This window comes from Lissotriton vulgaris, chromosome 2_1, assembly GCF_964263255.1.
Source record: "Lissotriton vulgaris chromosome 2_1, aLisVul1.2, whole genome shotgun sequence".
In the NCBI taxonomy this organism is placed as follows: Eukaryota; Metazoa; Chordata; class Amphibia; order Caudata; family Salamandridae; genus Lissotriton; species Lissotriton vulgaris.
In genome coordinates, this window is record NC_141687.1 from 1,843,827,730 (window position 1) to 1,843,844,685 (window position 16,956).

The 16,956-nt window shown below is 45.1% G+C and overlaps 1 protein-coding gene across 2 annotated transcripts in view; it reads left to right on the top strand.

The window, feature by feature from the left end:
* The window catches only part of SMAD3 (SMAD family member 3), a 448,888-nt gene that overhangs the window by 269,981 nt on the left and 161,951 nt on the right, over window positions 1–16,956 (top strand). For both annotated transcript variants that reach the window (XM_086958005.1, XM_086958007.1), the window contains exons 2-3: window positions 179–372; window positions 7,818–7,952. In XM_086958005.1, the coding sequence (XP_086814131.1) occupies window positions 179–372; window positions 7,818–7,952 (329 nt within the window). The remainder of the gene's footprint in view (window positions 1–178; window positions 373–7,817; window positions 7,953–16,956) is intronic.

The window sequence follows — 16,956 nt, forward strand, 5'->3', positions numbered from 1 at the left end:
GCTACTAATACCACTTTAAGGTGGCAGCATTGTCCAAAAGTTGGTATTACGATGTACAGTATAAAAATACAAGTGTCACTATTTTGAAAACCTGTCGTCTTTTTCTATGCATCTGTTGATAAATTATTTGTTTTCTCTTGCTCAAGAACATTCACTTCCCATTTTGCATTTTTAACAGGTCACTAGATGGGCGTCTACAGGTCTCACACAGGAAGGGCTTGCCTCATGTAATATACTGCCGGCTATGGCGATGGCCAGACCTCCATAGCCATCATGAGCTACGAGCTGTGGAATTATGCGAGTATGCCTTCAACATGAAGAAAGATGAAGTGTGTGTAAATCCATATCATTATCAACGGGTGGAGACCCCAGGTGAGAGCACATACCCATAAACATTGGCACCTCCATGCTTTTCTGATGATTCATATTTTAGGAAATAACATTTGAAATCCCACACAGTCGTGTTTTCTCCCCCAAGGTTTTCTAAATATATAAACTTATTTTTCTGAAAGTCCTCTATTTTATTCAAGCAAGTAGACTAAGCATGCCCCTTTTCAAACAGAGTGACTCATAACAAATTTTCTTAATCATTCGGTTTAATGAGGAGATCAATAAACACAGCAAGCTACATATTTGCTGCCCCTTTTCCACCAGGAATTCTTGGCTGTTAGCTTTTTCTGTGCATTCCAGATTAACAAACAAAAAGTAAGTTCCTCAGTGTGCTGCCACAGGGACTTTTCCACCGATATATGTACGAGTGCCATCCACTGCACTTACCCCATCCTGAGTTTTGTAACTGTTCTAATGGCTGGCAGTAGCCATTTTCTGGTTGGCAGGCAGGATGTGACTGAGGTAATTCCCATCTTCGGGATGCCATTAGGTTGTCATAAGAACCACTTTGTAGCAGATGCCACCGATCTTGTGGTTGGTTTTTTCATGTGTCTGATACCAGTGATTGTTTGACAAATTGATGGATTTTTTTTCCGATCACAATTATTCCCTTCTTTGCTGCCATGCTGGGATTGCAGCAGAGAATGAAAAATGAGCAGGGTTGTAGGAAAGTGGATTGAAAGAGAGAATTCTGTCAGTTTCTTTTACGAGGAACGAGTAGATCCTTTTCAAACACTTGTGCAGTTGTTATTCTGATGCCTTTGTTTCAATTAAGATTAGTGCACTATCCTGACATCCATCTTCACTGACATGATGCTGCGTGATAGACCCTCTTTAGTGAAGATAGAAAATGTGAGGAACAATATTACCCTGTTGGGGTAATAAACAAGCATTTACAATGCAATTGTCTCGTCTTTGTTAAAGTTAGAGCTATTGGCATTACAAATGGCATTTTTTTCATTTTTTAAAACATAAGTAAATGGTATTGTCATTTACAATGGCAATAGGTGAGCATTAGAGAGTAGTAGAGAGTATTAGCAGATACACACACATACACAAAGAGCGCCACACACACACTCACAGAGCCCCCCCCACACACACACACACAGAGCGCCACACACACACACAGCGCCACACACACACACACACACACAAAGAGCGCCACACACACACACACACACACAGAGCGCCACCCACACACACAGAGCGTTCACGAAAGGAGCAAACAGGCATATCGCTAGACACTACAACAGTGAAATTGTTTCTCAGAATACTTACCATAAACATTGTTGCGTATTTGTTTTGCATTTTTCATTACGGTAAAACCACTTGGGGAAATATTATTTTAGTTCATATATACAGATTGTGCAGGCCTGCGTACAAATAACTTTCGTGTGTATATAGAGTACCTATATTCGAACAGACATATACTAACCCATAGAATATAGTACACCAATATTGTGAGTGCACACAATACTATTCACCTCTACGCATTTACAGTGTGCACGTACATGCTACACTCCCCATTGCATGACACCGACGCGTTATAAGCGAGAATAATAAATCACTCTCTTTAGATATACACGGCTGATCCCCCTTGTCTTACGCTACACAAATAAAGCTCCCGCGGCTTGCTATTCACAAAGTCAGCCTCCTCCCTCCGCCAGAGGCTTTCAGTGGGCCCTCCCCCGCACTCCCCTGGAGTTGGTGTCCAGGCCTGGATCCAGCATGTCCATGGGGGTGGGTATGGGGCGGTGGAAATTTCTGGAAGGGGGAGCGCGAGAGGGCGCTGGGCCCGCTGCGGTCGGGCGCCTCTTATTTCCTGGTTGCTGTCAGGCTGTAGTAGTCACGAGGGCGGCAGGCGGCCCGCCCTCTCCCTCCTCGGGCCGCAGGGACACGGGGTATCGGCGCTGCTGATCACTGGTACAAACACTCGGGTCATGTGAGGGAGAGAAGGAGCGCGCGAGCTGGCGAGGGTGCTGGGCCAGCCTTCCGAAGGGAAGAACGATACCGGCACGAGGCGAAGCGGTGCGAGGGCGCTGGCGATTGCAAAGGAGGGGGCGCGAGACGCCTATGAGAGAGGAGAGAGGGGAGGGAGAAAAAAACTGGCGGCGCAGCCACGCGCACCAGGCTACAGCCTGGCCTTTGTTTTTTTTTTTTTTTGTTTTTTTTAATTTTAAAAAACCTTTATTCTTCATAAAGCATGGTACACGGCATGTAACGCACAAAAACTGGCGTGGGCAATTGAGGACACACTACTCAACATCACAGTGTAGTCATGTGTAACACAGCCATTTAGCCGGCATCCCGGGGGCCCGGCGGCAGTCAATTCACAAGGTGAGGAAGGGCCCTTTGTTCTCGTTTGCAGATACAAAGCACTATACACATCACAAATAGTAAGTACAAGAACGTATTTACCCCTACATACACATGACTTGGCTGTCCTAGTGTGTCACATACCGAGAGTCTAGTCATCATAAGATTCTTAAACCGTAAGAAAACATACTACCCCAACTAACCCCCACCCCCCTGTATGCCAGCAGTTGTGCTCCCTTATGAATGTATCTGTGCATGTGCTATCCGCTGTTCAATTCCCACTATCATCCAGCACTGGGGGCTTGTCCCACCCTCAGAACCCGACCTGCATTTGAGGAACCGCAGTGTGTAATAGTACTGATTCCTGCCCAGCACCCCCACATGAGGCCTCAAGGATGTAAGTGCTTCCAGCTCCTAAGTCCCCATGCTAGCAGGTGTCTCTCTCCGCCTGGTCCAGGGAGTCAGGTATAATCCCGTTCCGTGGTTAGTCCCCCCATAGCTCCTGCTCCGTCCGCTCCCCTAGGGATTCCGGGGCATCTAGTGCCTCATCCTGTTCAAGGTCCTCCTCCTCCCCCGAGAGTATGCAAGTCTGGTATAGGTACCAGAAGTTTTTAGGGCGGCTCCTGGGCGGGAGCAGCTCACTGTAAGTTTCCGATTGTGTACAACAGTAAAGCAGAGCACCGGCCCACCTCTTCTTGGTGGGTAACGGGCCTCTCATCCAACACATGGCGACCACCCTCCTGGCTATTAGAAGGGCCATATCAACAAGTCGTCGCTGGGCGGCCGGGAGAGGCTTGGAGTATCCCAGTAGCGCTAGATCCTGTTTTGGAGGTAGCTCCGAGCCCAGGATTAGACTGATTTCCGAGAAAACTTCTGTCCAAAATCTGTGAACGCCCGGGCAGTACAACGCCATATGGATAAAGTCTGCAACCTGGGCGTGACAATGCTCACACTTCGCTGTTTGCCTAAGCCCGTAGCGGTGTAATCTCTCTGGGGTGCAGTAAACCTGTTGGATAAACTTAAAGTGTACCAATCTGTGCCTTCCGTTGAGGGACAGTTTTCTAGTGCTAGTGCAGCAGTATTTCCACATCTCATCATCTATTTGTATTTGCAGGTCACGCTGCCATTCTGACCTAGCTTTGGAAAACTGGAACTGTTTCTGTGTGACACCTAATTTATTGAGATTAGAGACCAGCTTGCGGGATGTCGGGGAGTAAATTATGTAAGTGAGCTCAGGGATCTCTGGTGGCTCCTCCATATCAGGGCCCAATAAATCTAGTAATGCACTCCGGACTCTGTGGAATTGGAAATGCTGTAAGAGTGAAACCCCCGCCTGCGAGGGAGAGATTTGCACCCAGGTTTTAGCCACACCATCAGCAAATTTTTGTGAGTCCCAGTGCCTGCAGTGCCACTGTGACCCCTTTTTCTTGCAATGGTGCCAGCCACACCGCCCAGTCCGTCGGCATTAGTGAGGAGTACAAGAGTCCGCAGTCCCGCGCCTGAGTCAACGCGTGCCATGCGTGATTAGTGGATTTGATGGAGTCTAGTTGGCCGATGGCACGGTCGACCGGAAGGCAAGCAGTGGCCAGCAAAGGGAAAGGTTCCGCAAATAAACGTTCAAGGGTAACGTGTGGAATACGTGGGTCGCCATGTATCCATGTATGCAGATGGGCTGCCTGCGCAATGCGATAGTATCTTTCCATGTCTGGCGCACCCAGACCCCCCATTTCATAAGGAAGCATTAGGGTTTTCCACTAGACTCTAGGCTGTTTACCTCCCCATGCCAGTTTAATGAGCACCTGCGTTAGTTGTCTGAAAAAGACCTTGAACAGTACTACCGGAATGTTGTTAAATAGGAACAGGAATCTAGGGAGAACCACCATCTTCATAATGGCTATCCTGCCCATTAAGGACAATGGTAGCCTGCACCATGCGTCCACATCCTCAACTAACTTTGCATACGCAACTCCATAGTTTTCCCTAACCAGTACGTCCGGATCTGTGTGGAGCTGTATTCCTAGGTACCTGACCGAGTCTGTGGTCCACTTCAGTGGGTATTCCATCTCGAAAGGCCTGGTCACCGGCGTTAACGGAAAAGCAACTGATTTGGCCCAGTTCACTTTCAGCCCCGAGAGGGCGCCAAACCGAACCACTTTCCTTAGTACAGATGAGAGGTTTGTTTCTGGGTCCAGCCTGGCCTTTGTAACTGCGTATGGACTGTGCAAGGCCCGTGCGCCGCCGGCTATCTCGCGCAAGGGGCTTATTTATTATGCTTTTTTTGTTTTAGCGCGCTCCTGTCTTTGCATGGCTGCCTCAGTAGGGGAAAGTAGAAAGTGAATCTTCTGATGAATGCTACTATGAAAAACAAGCCGGGCCCCGAGGGACAGACACTCAGAGAGCCCCAAGAACAGCGCAAGGGGGAAAGGACCACCATATTTCTCCCAGGTCAAGCGGAAATGCCTCGGAGAAACGCCCCGTAATTTTCCGATTGGGGGGGCGTGTTTTCTTTCTCTCCTCTTCCGATTGGCTGGAATGTAAAATTCCAGCCAATGGGAGGAGGAGCGAAAGAAGATGAAAAAACACTCCCCCGAATCCGAAAAAGACGGGGCTTAAATATACAGACGCCCCTCTTCTCCAATGGCTGGCCTCCGTTTAGGAAGCCAGCCAATGGAGAAGAGGGGCGGGTTAAAGCCCCACACTAAGAAACATAAGATCTCGCGGGCGAGACTGGGCAAGCGCAGCCTACGCAGGTCGAGACCTAAAAAGCAGTGGCGCTAAAGTGCCACTACACCAAAACTGAACACATTTAATCTCCTTTCTCTCCCCACAGGTAGATACACTTTAAGATCAATATTCTCGGCCTCTAAAAATATTGAGAGTGTTCATACTCTATTGCAGGGAAATGATGTATCCCCTCCTACTCATAAACAATAAAGAATTAACTGAAGTCTTGAATATGTCTGAAATGAAAAGATAAACTAGGTAAAATCCTTTTCCAGCCCCTCACTCCAGTCAGCTCCCCTGATCTTCCCATTAGCTGGGTCAAGGAAAGTGTACAGTGGACTAAGGTGATTAACGTTGGCAGCAAAGCATCACTCACATTTCTGCCACAGTTACATCAGGTGCAGGATGAAGACCCTATGGGAAGACACTGGCATTGAGCTTAACACATAGAACATTCTAGCATTTACTTGGAGCCAGACTAGGACTAAAGTGGCCGCACAACAAGAATCATGCAATGAAAACAGTGTGCATTTATTATAATTGTAAAAAGATTCTAACCAAAAATAACTTGTTTAGTAAGCATAAATTAGTATCTGTTCACATGAGTAGCATGTCATTATCCAAGGCAAAGGGACGGGGGGGAACAGGGTGGTCTGTTCTAAGAGAAGGGCCACAGCAACTTGAGGTGCATGCAAATGTGCACAACTAGGGTTTGTTTAAGGAAGGACTGTCAAAGGTGTCTCTTCAGGTGAGTGACTGCTGTACCCACCTTTGGGTGGGTTTCCTACGAAGACATTGATAATGAAGAAGGCTTTGGGGTTCACAAGCATTTTCTACTAGTGACAAGTTCTTGGGATCCCTGACTAGTGAACCCAACAAAAGGGTTCATATTCCCTGAAGAGAATTTACCCTACAGATGATTGCTGGTCTTATACTCGAAAAAGAGCTATGGTGCAGATGAGCATAGATTGTGATTCCGAGCTAGAGACATGATTTGGAGCACCAGAGAATAAACCTATTTTGGCTTTCCAGAAAACAAGTGGCTGTGGGGAGAGATTTGGGGAGTTTAGAGTTCCTGGCCAATTAATGTGTGGGCCCAGGTAGATTCACATTTGAAAGGATACTGTAAATTTAAATCTTTCTATGGTCAACCAGGCAGTCCATAAGCCTAGTCAATCCTACCCCTCCAAATGATTTCTGTGGTCAAAAGTAACAAAACTTTGGTTAGCTGGGGTTCACGCCCCCAGAATCTAATTTCAATTAATCTTGTTAGGAAGATCGCACTTTCCTTGTTCAGGAGTCTCAATTTTGCAACCCACGTGGCTTATTTTGCCTTTTCTGCTTGTTTTTCTGCTGTCTTTTTTGCCTTTCTGCTTGTTTTTTCTGCCTTCTGTTTTGCCTTTTTCTTCCCACCATTTCCCTCCTCCTGCCACCCAGTGTCCTGCCCTCCCCATGACCTACTTGATGGAGGCCACAGCGTGACCCCCATGAGCATGTCCTCATACCAATTCACCCTGCAACAGTTCTCCTGTCCAGCTTGCCCGCAGTTCACTTCCCTCTGCTGCCTGTTGCTGTCTGTTTGTGCCTCTTCTGCTAATTTCTTGCTCTGTTTTTCCTTTTCTGCTCTTTTTCTGCCCTCTTCTTTTGCCATTTCTGCTAGTTTTTCTGCCCTCTGTTTTGCTTTTTCTGCTAGTTTTTCAGCCCTCTGTTTTGCGTTTTCTGCCTTCTGTTTTGCACTCTTCTGCTCTGTTTTGCCTTTCCTACTCGTTTTTCTTTCGGTTTTGCCTTTTCTGCCCTCTTGTTTTGCCTTTTTGCTAGTTTTTCGGCCCTCATTTTGACTTTTCTGCTCATTCGTTTTTTTTCTGCCTTCTGTTTTGTCTTTCCTGCTCGTTTCTTCCCTCTTGCTGCTGTTTCCTTAGACCTAGCTTTTCGATTGAGACCTCGAACCCCAGCGCCTAGTACCCCAAGGGGTGACAGTGCCTCCTTGTACAAATGATTGATTGATTTTCCCTCTCGATGTTCATCTCGTTTTAAGACACCTGCTAAAGTGTCCCTCTCTGCAGTTTCGGCTTTGCTGTGCTCTCAGGGGTACTGTCTCAAGCACAACGATAGATTCTATTGAAGGCTTACAATGTAATCGAATTAAGATGAATGTGCTACACAGTATATTATATTCTCTATTGATTCTTTAAGAAAAAATATTTTGACCTCGGATCAACTTCCCTTGAATTTGATAGTAGAGGATGACCTCGGTGTAGCCTTGTTTAACCGCAACGGTTGCTTGGCTGAAAACACTATTGATGTATGTTGATTTATACTCATAGATGCGTTTTGTCGGTCTTTAATTTGACCAATTGCCTTTTGTTTAATTGTTTCTGTTTTTACAGTTCTACCTCCTGTATTGGTACCGAGACACACGGAAATTCCGGCTGAATTCCCCCCATTGGACGACTACAGCCATTCGATTCCCGAAAACACAAATTTTCCAGCAGGAATTGAACCACAAAGCAACTACATTCCAGGTACTACTTTAGCGTGCTTGTAGCCCCCACTTAGTCTTTACTCAAGTAATGGGCGAAAGTGTGTTTCCTGTAGATGTTTTGAATCATCGGTGCAAAATCAAGAGCTGCTTGGGCTACAATCATTCTGTCTCTGGCCCACATTTGCTTTCCTCAAGTTCTGTAGCAGATGAGGCAGCGGATTAAAAGGGCGATTGCATGGAGGCCCGCAGTGCTACTTTTCAACGGCAGGTCACGAGAGCCCCGCTCCAGACTCCAGGTTGTCTTTGCTGTTTCCTAATAGGAGAAACTGTGGCCCTTGCTTTTCGAGGATCCCGTTTTCTTCAACTAGTCCTTAAACATTTTTCTAAAAACACAATGTTGTGTTTAATTATAAAGTATTTGAGATGTTGAACCAATAATGCTGTTACCCTGTTGGTTGCAGTAACCAGCATGGCCAGCCAGGAACCCTTTAATCTCGGCGGGAATCATTCTTTTCTGCTGCAGCGACAGCCTTGTACGTACCGCCTAATTGTCATATTGGCCTACTGGGCCGGCATTTCCGATTGTAAATCCAGTGGCAGTGGAACTTTGGAATCAGATCGGAAGTGCAGATGCAATAAAGGAAGCCGAAGGCAATTGAATTGCATCTCGTTTCATACAGCTCGCTGCCTTTGAAGTTTTAGGGCTAGAAACAACCTGGTCCGCCGCGACACTATCTGCAAGAGCCGAGCTCGGTAATGAAATTACAGAAGAACTGCTAATCGGTGGCTTTCTTGACTGCGTGCGTCTTCCAGGGACTGGAGATCAAAGTTTGCTGCTACTCACTTAGGGACGGGTCCAAGCCTCCAGGACAGGAGCACAAAAGGAGGTTGCAAAACTAGCAGTGAGAGGGCTTGTGGCGAGATGGACCGCACATCAATAAATCATCCGGGGTACCTTGAAGCCTGGGGTCCCTGACAGCAGCCGACTGCTTCAGATCGGGCAATAGAATACTTTGCCCGAGGCTGACCACTCACAGCAGTCATTCGCGCTCCGTGAGAGTTGCTGTTGGATGTGTTGTGTAAACCACCTGATGGAACTGTTATATTATGCTTCATTGTATTGCGCACTACCACTAAAGGACTGTAGGCGCACGAGGAGGAGATCCGGAGACATACAACACCCGAGGAAAGCTAGATCACACAGCCAGGTTTTCAGGCCTCGTCTAAACTTCGTCTTTAACAATGATAATACAGCGCATAGATGATGACTGGGTAAAGTATCCCAAAGTCTGGGCGCACACACAGGAAAAAACTGCTTCCATCTCATCTGACTTTGTGAATTCTAGGAATCGTTCTAAAACGACACCCCGAAGATCTCCACGTCATTGTAGGGGATAGCTCCCTTGCCGCTTCTTCATGAAACTGGGGTCCACACAATATAAGAGCTTGTGGACATGGCAAAGCTTTTTAAACTGAATTCTTTGTTTAGTAGGTAGCTAGTAGAGGTTTACAAAATGGGTCCGATATAGAGGGGAACGAGCCTACAAATTAATGGGGCGAGCTGGGCCAGAGCCGATCCGAGGGCCAAGCTCTGAAAATTTCACAATAAAAATCATACAACTCCATTTGTCAAATATGATTAAGTGTCTTCACAGTTCATAAAGTGTCTTTTTTCAAACACTTTTTAAGGCGTTTTCATAAATATGTCACGTTATAGAACACTGCACTGAGAAGTTCCTATTAAAAGTGATAGTTTTTAAACATGAACATAGACCAATCCTGCCCCACCACCATCCTGCCGATACTGCCATTTTTGAGCTAAGAAGCACACATTCTTATAGGTAAAACAACATTTTCTATTAAATCAAACAAAATAGTTTTCTGTACAGCTGGTGTGCTCAACTCGCGTATTTGAATGTGCTTTCATATGCGGTGGTGAAGAAAAAGGAAGATCGTTAAAATAAAGTATTCGCTTAAAATCACACACTTTCGTTAAGCATTGAGCCGCTATTAATCCAGTCTTTTTGTGCAAATAAGCCACTATAGGAGTATCTGTTAATCCTCTTCAACTAAAATGATAAGACTTTATTTTTAAATCTTTGTGCATGAGGGTTGAGCAATGGTGGTTGACTGAAGCCACATCAAAGCTCGGCTCATAATGGATCGAGGTTCCTAAGAGGCCTCTTGCTGAGCCAGAGCAAGGCTTCAGGCTCGAACCTGACTCAAGCTTTCAGTGGCTTGCCCACCTCTAGCCCAATATGATAGAACCTCGAGCAGCCAGAAGCCAAGCACGCACCCGAATTGTGGACTAGCTTTAATTTGCTAATCCGCTTCTGAAGCAATTCCAAATAAATCATGTTGACATGGTCAAGCCGAGAGACAATCCGTGCCCCTGCTACCAAGTGCTTTCTCTGCATGACCAGGCAGGGTGATATTTTTCGGAGTATTTACACTTGGTAACAGCGGGCCTAGACTATAGACAACACTTGCTTCGCCATGGAGCGATGGGAATAAATCTTCACTTTCGATTTTCTCAGCTAATGTCTATGTCCCTTCTGGTCTAATGAAAGACTCGTTGTATAAAGATGGTGAAATCCATTCTACATGTTTGGAGAGCGTTCAGATGTCTTAGGTCAGTTCTGGTTGCAAATTGGAAAAGATTCACCTTGTCAGGGTTTTTAGCTCGACAAATTTAAAGGTAGTAACATATTCCCTTAAGCTCCTCTCCTGTGGCTCTAAAAAAGAACACACTCTGGGTTTTCACCAGCTGTTAAATTATAAGCTAGTCACAAAAATACAGCTTTAGGTGAGGTGATTTTGTTGATCAACGCTTCTTCGACCCCCAGCACACATACTTAGAAGTGGCTTTCAGCAACAGGTGGCTGAGCTCCTCCAATTACACTAACAGATAACTGATACTCTTAAATATAATTTACAAAAAAAAAGGATCAGCATGACATAAAGCAGTTTGTAAATTACCTTTATTAGTGCTTCTTTTTCACTTCTAAATGCCATGTTTTAGTTTGAAATCGTCACTGAACTGATTTAAGTCTACATTCCAACATAGAATATTCTCTTCAGGGTTCAGAAGCCTGCCTTTAAAGTCAATATTGTTTAATTATTGTACACAGCATCAGCGTCACTGATGTAAATTTGGAAAATGATCACAATATTTGCACCAGTAATAGGAAGCATAAAAAGACACAACAATTCTTGGTGTGTGAGAGCAAGAGGAAAAAAAGAGGGGTGTGATAGAAAAAAACAGATTGTAAAAGAAGTGAAGGTGTGAGACAGGAGCAAACAAGAGATGTAAGGAGCAAGTAATAGGGGTTTGTGATGGAAACGAGGATTAGCGAGAGGAGAAGCTATATGTTACCATTGTTTGAGTGAAGCATATCCTTGAGGAAGAAAGTTGTGAGAGAGGGGTCGGTAAATGGGATGAGCTGGACAGAGTAGAATCTTGGAAGGTTGTGAGAAGGAGGTACGAAGGTGAGATGATGGTCAGAGACTAGAGTACAGCGAGAGTTCGGGAGAGAACAGTGTGTTAGGGGAAGGAGAGAGATGTGGTGCCAATGTAAACCATGAGACGAGAGAGTGTGAGAGGTGGGTATGCCAGGTATGAAAAGGGAGGTGAGGGGAGGAGTGGGTGCGTACTTCTTTAAGAGGAAGGAGGATGAATGATGGGAAAGTTCACGAGAGGAAGTTTTAGAAAGAGAGGACATTGTCAAATATACGGAATAGAAGGACACTTTTGGGAAGAGAATACTAACCTGGGATGCTACTAAATCCATTAGGAGGTAATGTCGTATCAGCAGTAGATGTTCTAGCTTTGCTGGAAACGGTGGCAAAGAAAAATGTCTTTACATTGGGTAGCAGAAAAAGCTTGTAGTGGCCAATGTAACGAAGAGGAAGATAGGCATAGAAGATGTGAAATAAGAGATTAGATGCGTGAGAGACCGTGGGATTGAACACATGGGGATAATGGGAAGAGTGTGACAGTAATCGTAAGAGTAGGGTGGGAGAAAAAAAGCAGGTATGAACGAAGTGTGTGAGTGACATGGAGGTGAGAGAATTGAAGGTTAAGCAATAGGAAGACAAGCAATTGAGAAAGTAAAGTAAAGTTGTGAACACAAGAGGGAGGGAGAACGAGAAAAAAGAAGCAGCTGAGACAATGAACCGAAAAAAAAAGAATAATATCTATATTATGAGAGCGGTATTAAAGAGAACTGAAGGGAGCTGGGGAGGGTTTTTTTTAATCAGAAGGGTAGCATGCAAATTTTTTGTTTTTGCCCTTTAAACACGTTGGGCCAGATTTAGAGTTTGACGGATGACTTACTCCATCACAGATGTGATTGATATTCAAGCTGCCTTACTATAAGTGTCATAGGATATAATGCATAAGGTAGACAGGATATTGGTGACATTGGTGGTGCAGTAACCCATCTCCCAAACTGTAAATCAAGCTCTTTGCCTTTACTTGGCCTTGCTAGACAATGACTATGGCCACCCATATTGCCTCTTTTACGTCACAGCCATTATGAAAATGGGGTGACCCAGTGGTCATGGACCTGTGTATTATGTGGTATGAAAAACAATGGTCCTGAACCTTTCTCAGTAGAAGAAACAAATCACAACCTACAATAATTATTTGACAAATTATTTCCTGAGCCCTGAACCTATTGACTCATAGTAATTGATACAATCGGTCTATCAAAATGCAACAACCAAGGAATATTTGATTTACAACAGTTTTTATTCCATCATTTTTAACGCAACAGAATATTCCTTACTGCGATGGACGATATTGGACAGAAGGAAAAGAGGGGGGAGGTTGCTCCAAGGGAGCGTGCAATAAAATGGAGTCCTCTTGTGTGGGGAGCGTGAACAGAATTCGGACAATGTGGTAAACGAAATGGTTAAAATTGTTCATTTGTTAGAGTGATCCAAAATTCTCAGTCTTTTTTGTCATAAAAAGAAATTTACATTTGATTCTAAAATGCACAATTAAATTCTTGTGTGGCACGTTACAGTCGGGGACTTGTGGTCCAGGTGGGATGAATATGGGCGTCGACGTTTCCACCTGTCTTGGGGCTCAAGGGGTAATTGTGTGCCTCGGCCTGCGGGTCTTCCTCAGGACGGTGTGGGGCCACCTGAGTGCAGATGTGGTGTCTGTGTCACACACCTGCTGGGTAAAGGGAAGTGGTCAGGGTTGTGCACATAATGTTCTTTTTCGTTTATTCGTTTAGACCAGTCACAACTTGGCTTACCCGCTAATCCTGTGTGGGATTTGGGGAATCCTCCACTTCAGTTGGCGCAATGAGCGTCCTCATCTGTAAGTAAAGGGGCTTATTGGGGCGTGTTAAAGCGCATGACTATACTTCTAACCAGATAAGATCAAAGCCATGCTGCACTTACCCATTGTTGAAGGGGTAAGGTACTGGCTTGGTTCCAAGGCACTTAATGCTGGAGTGGAAATTGAGTTAAAAAACCCAGGGTTAGAACTGGTATACCGGAAGGTTACAAGGGGGTGATGGGAGGATCAAGGGTTACAACGTGATCCTGGGTTCCCTTACCTGTGGGTACAAATATCTTGCGTACGCAATCCGCCCGGGATACTGACAGCTGCCAGGTCTAACCGCGCGGACGTGTTTATCTGCGTCCTGCGAGCGTGATTCTCACGCTGGTTGAGCAGTAGCTCAACATAGAAGACAGACTACTGCTGGCCGAATGTGTTGTGTTTGAGCCGGTATGTTAGAGTTGCTAATCCGGCATTAGTGGGTTTGCATGATATTATTGTACCCTAATTGAGGATCGCAAGGGGTGAGCGCCTATAAACATATTGTGTGCATCCAGATTGTGGGCAATGAAGCCGCAACTGTGGACATGGCACTGGTTAGGCAAACGTAAGCAGACCTAACATGGCTTAGACATTATTACATGTTACATGCCATCGGGTACGTGTGTGCGTATTTTATATAATATGCAATCGGGATAAAATACCGCATAGTTACAGACCTAGGCATTTCAAAACGACGCATATTGGTGAAGGAGCAGTGTGCGTATGTGTGCCTATTGCAGAGGTGGAGTTAAATTAGAAATATTGTAGATGGGATGCAGATTTCCAATATTTCTAATTTAACTCCAATGTACAATTACTCACCTTAGTAAATTACTAGGTTTTATATTTCATTGTAAATAGCCTTTGTTTATATTAGACACATCATCCTACTTGTGCAGTAGGCACACATATGCACACTGCTCCTTCACAAAGATACGTCGTTTTGAACTGCCTATGTCTGTAACTATGCAGTATTTTATCTCGATTGCTTATTATGTAAAATATGAACACACGTACCCGATGGCATGTAACCTTTTACATTACAAGCAGGGATGGGCTCGGTAAAGGTATAGCAATGGCCCCACGCTGTGGAATTGAATGTCCATTGGCAAATGTTGAGCAAGTGGAAGCAACGGTAGGATTTACAAATAGTGACTGCAGCATGACTTGCAGGTTATGATATCAAGGTTTGCATGCAGTGACAGTAGCAGCAACGACCAGCAGACAACGGTCGCACTGAGATATATTGAAAGTGATGGCAACAGGAGTTACATCAATGACAGCAGAACCCCTTAACCGCAGCAGGACTTTCTTAATAGCACAGAAAAATCACTGACAGTATTGTGAGTGCAACCAGTCTGCCTGAAAGAGACTGACAGCAAGTGTACGGACAGAGAATGATTCCAGAGTGGTGGTAGCACTCACATTTCTGCTCACTCATTCATCTATATATACCCTCACCTCAGTGGATTAAGCACCTGCTGTGTATAACCTATATGCCGCTGATGCCTTTAATATCCATGCTCTGCGAGCACTGGAAACTTGCACTACTGCTGCTGTGCCGTATCTGAAGGAACTCTCGTACTGCAACTTCCATCTGTAAAGAGAGAACCTTGTTTACTGTTACCAATCGGTACCGGTTTTGTGACGAAGTGAAGTTTACACTGCTTCTGCCTGATTTGGACCCGTTGTATGAATAAAAAATCTTACACTGCTGCTGACCAAGTTGTACCTGTTAGGTGAGAGTGGGAAGCTTTTACAGCTGCCACTCTGCTGTATTTTTTTCAATGAAGAAAGGGAGTTGTCATTGCTGTTTCCCAGAAAAGCTCATCGAACTTAGGTGCGTAAAGCAAGGATTCAGGGTTTTAAGTGGGATGAAAAAACGGGGGGGGGGGGTGTCTCTCAAAGGGGCGTGGCCACTAATTAGGGGCGTGGCTTTTAAACACTTGCGCTAAAAATCTTTGTTTAGTATAGTGTGCCGCTCAACTTGTATTTTGCTGTTTCTGTCATTGCATCCAGTATATAGCGCTTACTACCCCTGACGAGGCGCCAAAGCGCTTTTTCGGCGGGTAGCACGCTACTCCGGGACCCACAGAGGATTAGTATAGTGAAACATGCAAGGACATTTTAAGTGGTGGATAGGTTAGTCAGTTATTTGGATTTGGAATGATAGCAGAAGGATAGAGTAGGACAAAGCTTGTTGAAGCATGCTATTCAGGGAGCCTATAAAGGATAAGTGGTGAATTAATATGGTGAAATATGAGGTAATTTCAGTGGTGGATATTAGTCTGTTACTTGGCGTGAGAAGGATAGCGGATGGATAAAAGGGGAAGAAAGATTTGCATTCATATAGCACTTGTTACCCCTGATGGGTGTTGAAGCACTTTTTTTGGCGAGTAGCACACCACTCCGGAACCCATAAAGGATTAGTGTTGAAAAGTAGTATAGTATAAATATGAAGTAATTTGAGTAGTAGATATGTTATTCAGTTATTTGGGCAGTATATTAGTATAGTTGAATATGGAACATGGAATTCGAGAAGTGAACATGTTAGTCTGTTAATTTTGATAGAAAAAGGATAGTGGAGGGATAAGAGTGAAGGATTTATTTTTTTTAAGAGAAAAAGGGCAGCATTTCAAGCCCTAGTCCCGACCAGTCTCGAACAGGCCCAAACAGGCAACTACCCTTGTCCTCTCCACCCTTAACAGGCCCAAACAGGCAACTACCCTTGTCCTCTCCACCCTTAACAGGCCCAAACAGGCAACTACCATTGTCCTCTCCACCCTTAGCCTCGACGCCCGGGCTGAGATGCCCTAAGCCTGGCCCTTTTTGTAGCCCTAGTAATCAGGTGACCCCTTCAGCCAATGGGAACACTAGCCCTAACACTATCCAATCACAACACTAGCCCTAACATCTTGAACCAATAGGAGACCAGGACCTTGCAGCCAATCTTAACCCTAGTCCAAGCACCCAATCAGTTCAAAAACCCTGATCTCGACATCCAATAAAGGCCTTAGTCCTACCACTAGTCCCAACCCAAGTCCAAGCAGCCAATGGTACAAGTAGCCCTAGTCCCTACTTCCAATAGAAAGCCTAACCCTACTCTTAGTCCCACAACTGGTCCAACAACCAATCACACCAGAAGCACTAAATCGCTACTTCCAATTAAAGGTCTAACCGTAGCCCTAGTCTCACCCTACTCCCAACAACCAATAACATAGGAAAGCCCTAGTCCCTACTTCCTATAGAAATCCGAACCCTAGCCCTAGTCCAAACCCTGCAATGATTGAATCACAGACCGAGAAACCAATCAGAACCCTCAAATACCCAGCCAATGAGGACATTAACCCTAACCCAATAGAAACACCAGATACAACCACCAATCAGTGTACACCTGTGCCAACCATCAGCACACCATATAAGGTCCCAGCAACCTCAGACAAGGTTTGCTGGCCAGGGAGTTGGAAGCTGCTTGCTCCTGTTCAGAATCTCCTAGGAGACAGACAGGCTCAATCCACAACTTTGGACTTCAGCAGGTAAAGGCTTCACTAACTCGAAATCTAACAATACTGTTTGAATAAAGCTTTACTCCCCCTGCTGGCCAAAAAACGAAGTGCACAGGCCCCAGTAAATACAGTTTCAACAGCTCACAGAAGCACCCTCTGATGTAGAAAATCCCTGTTGCTGGGGGGGGGGGGGGGGGGCA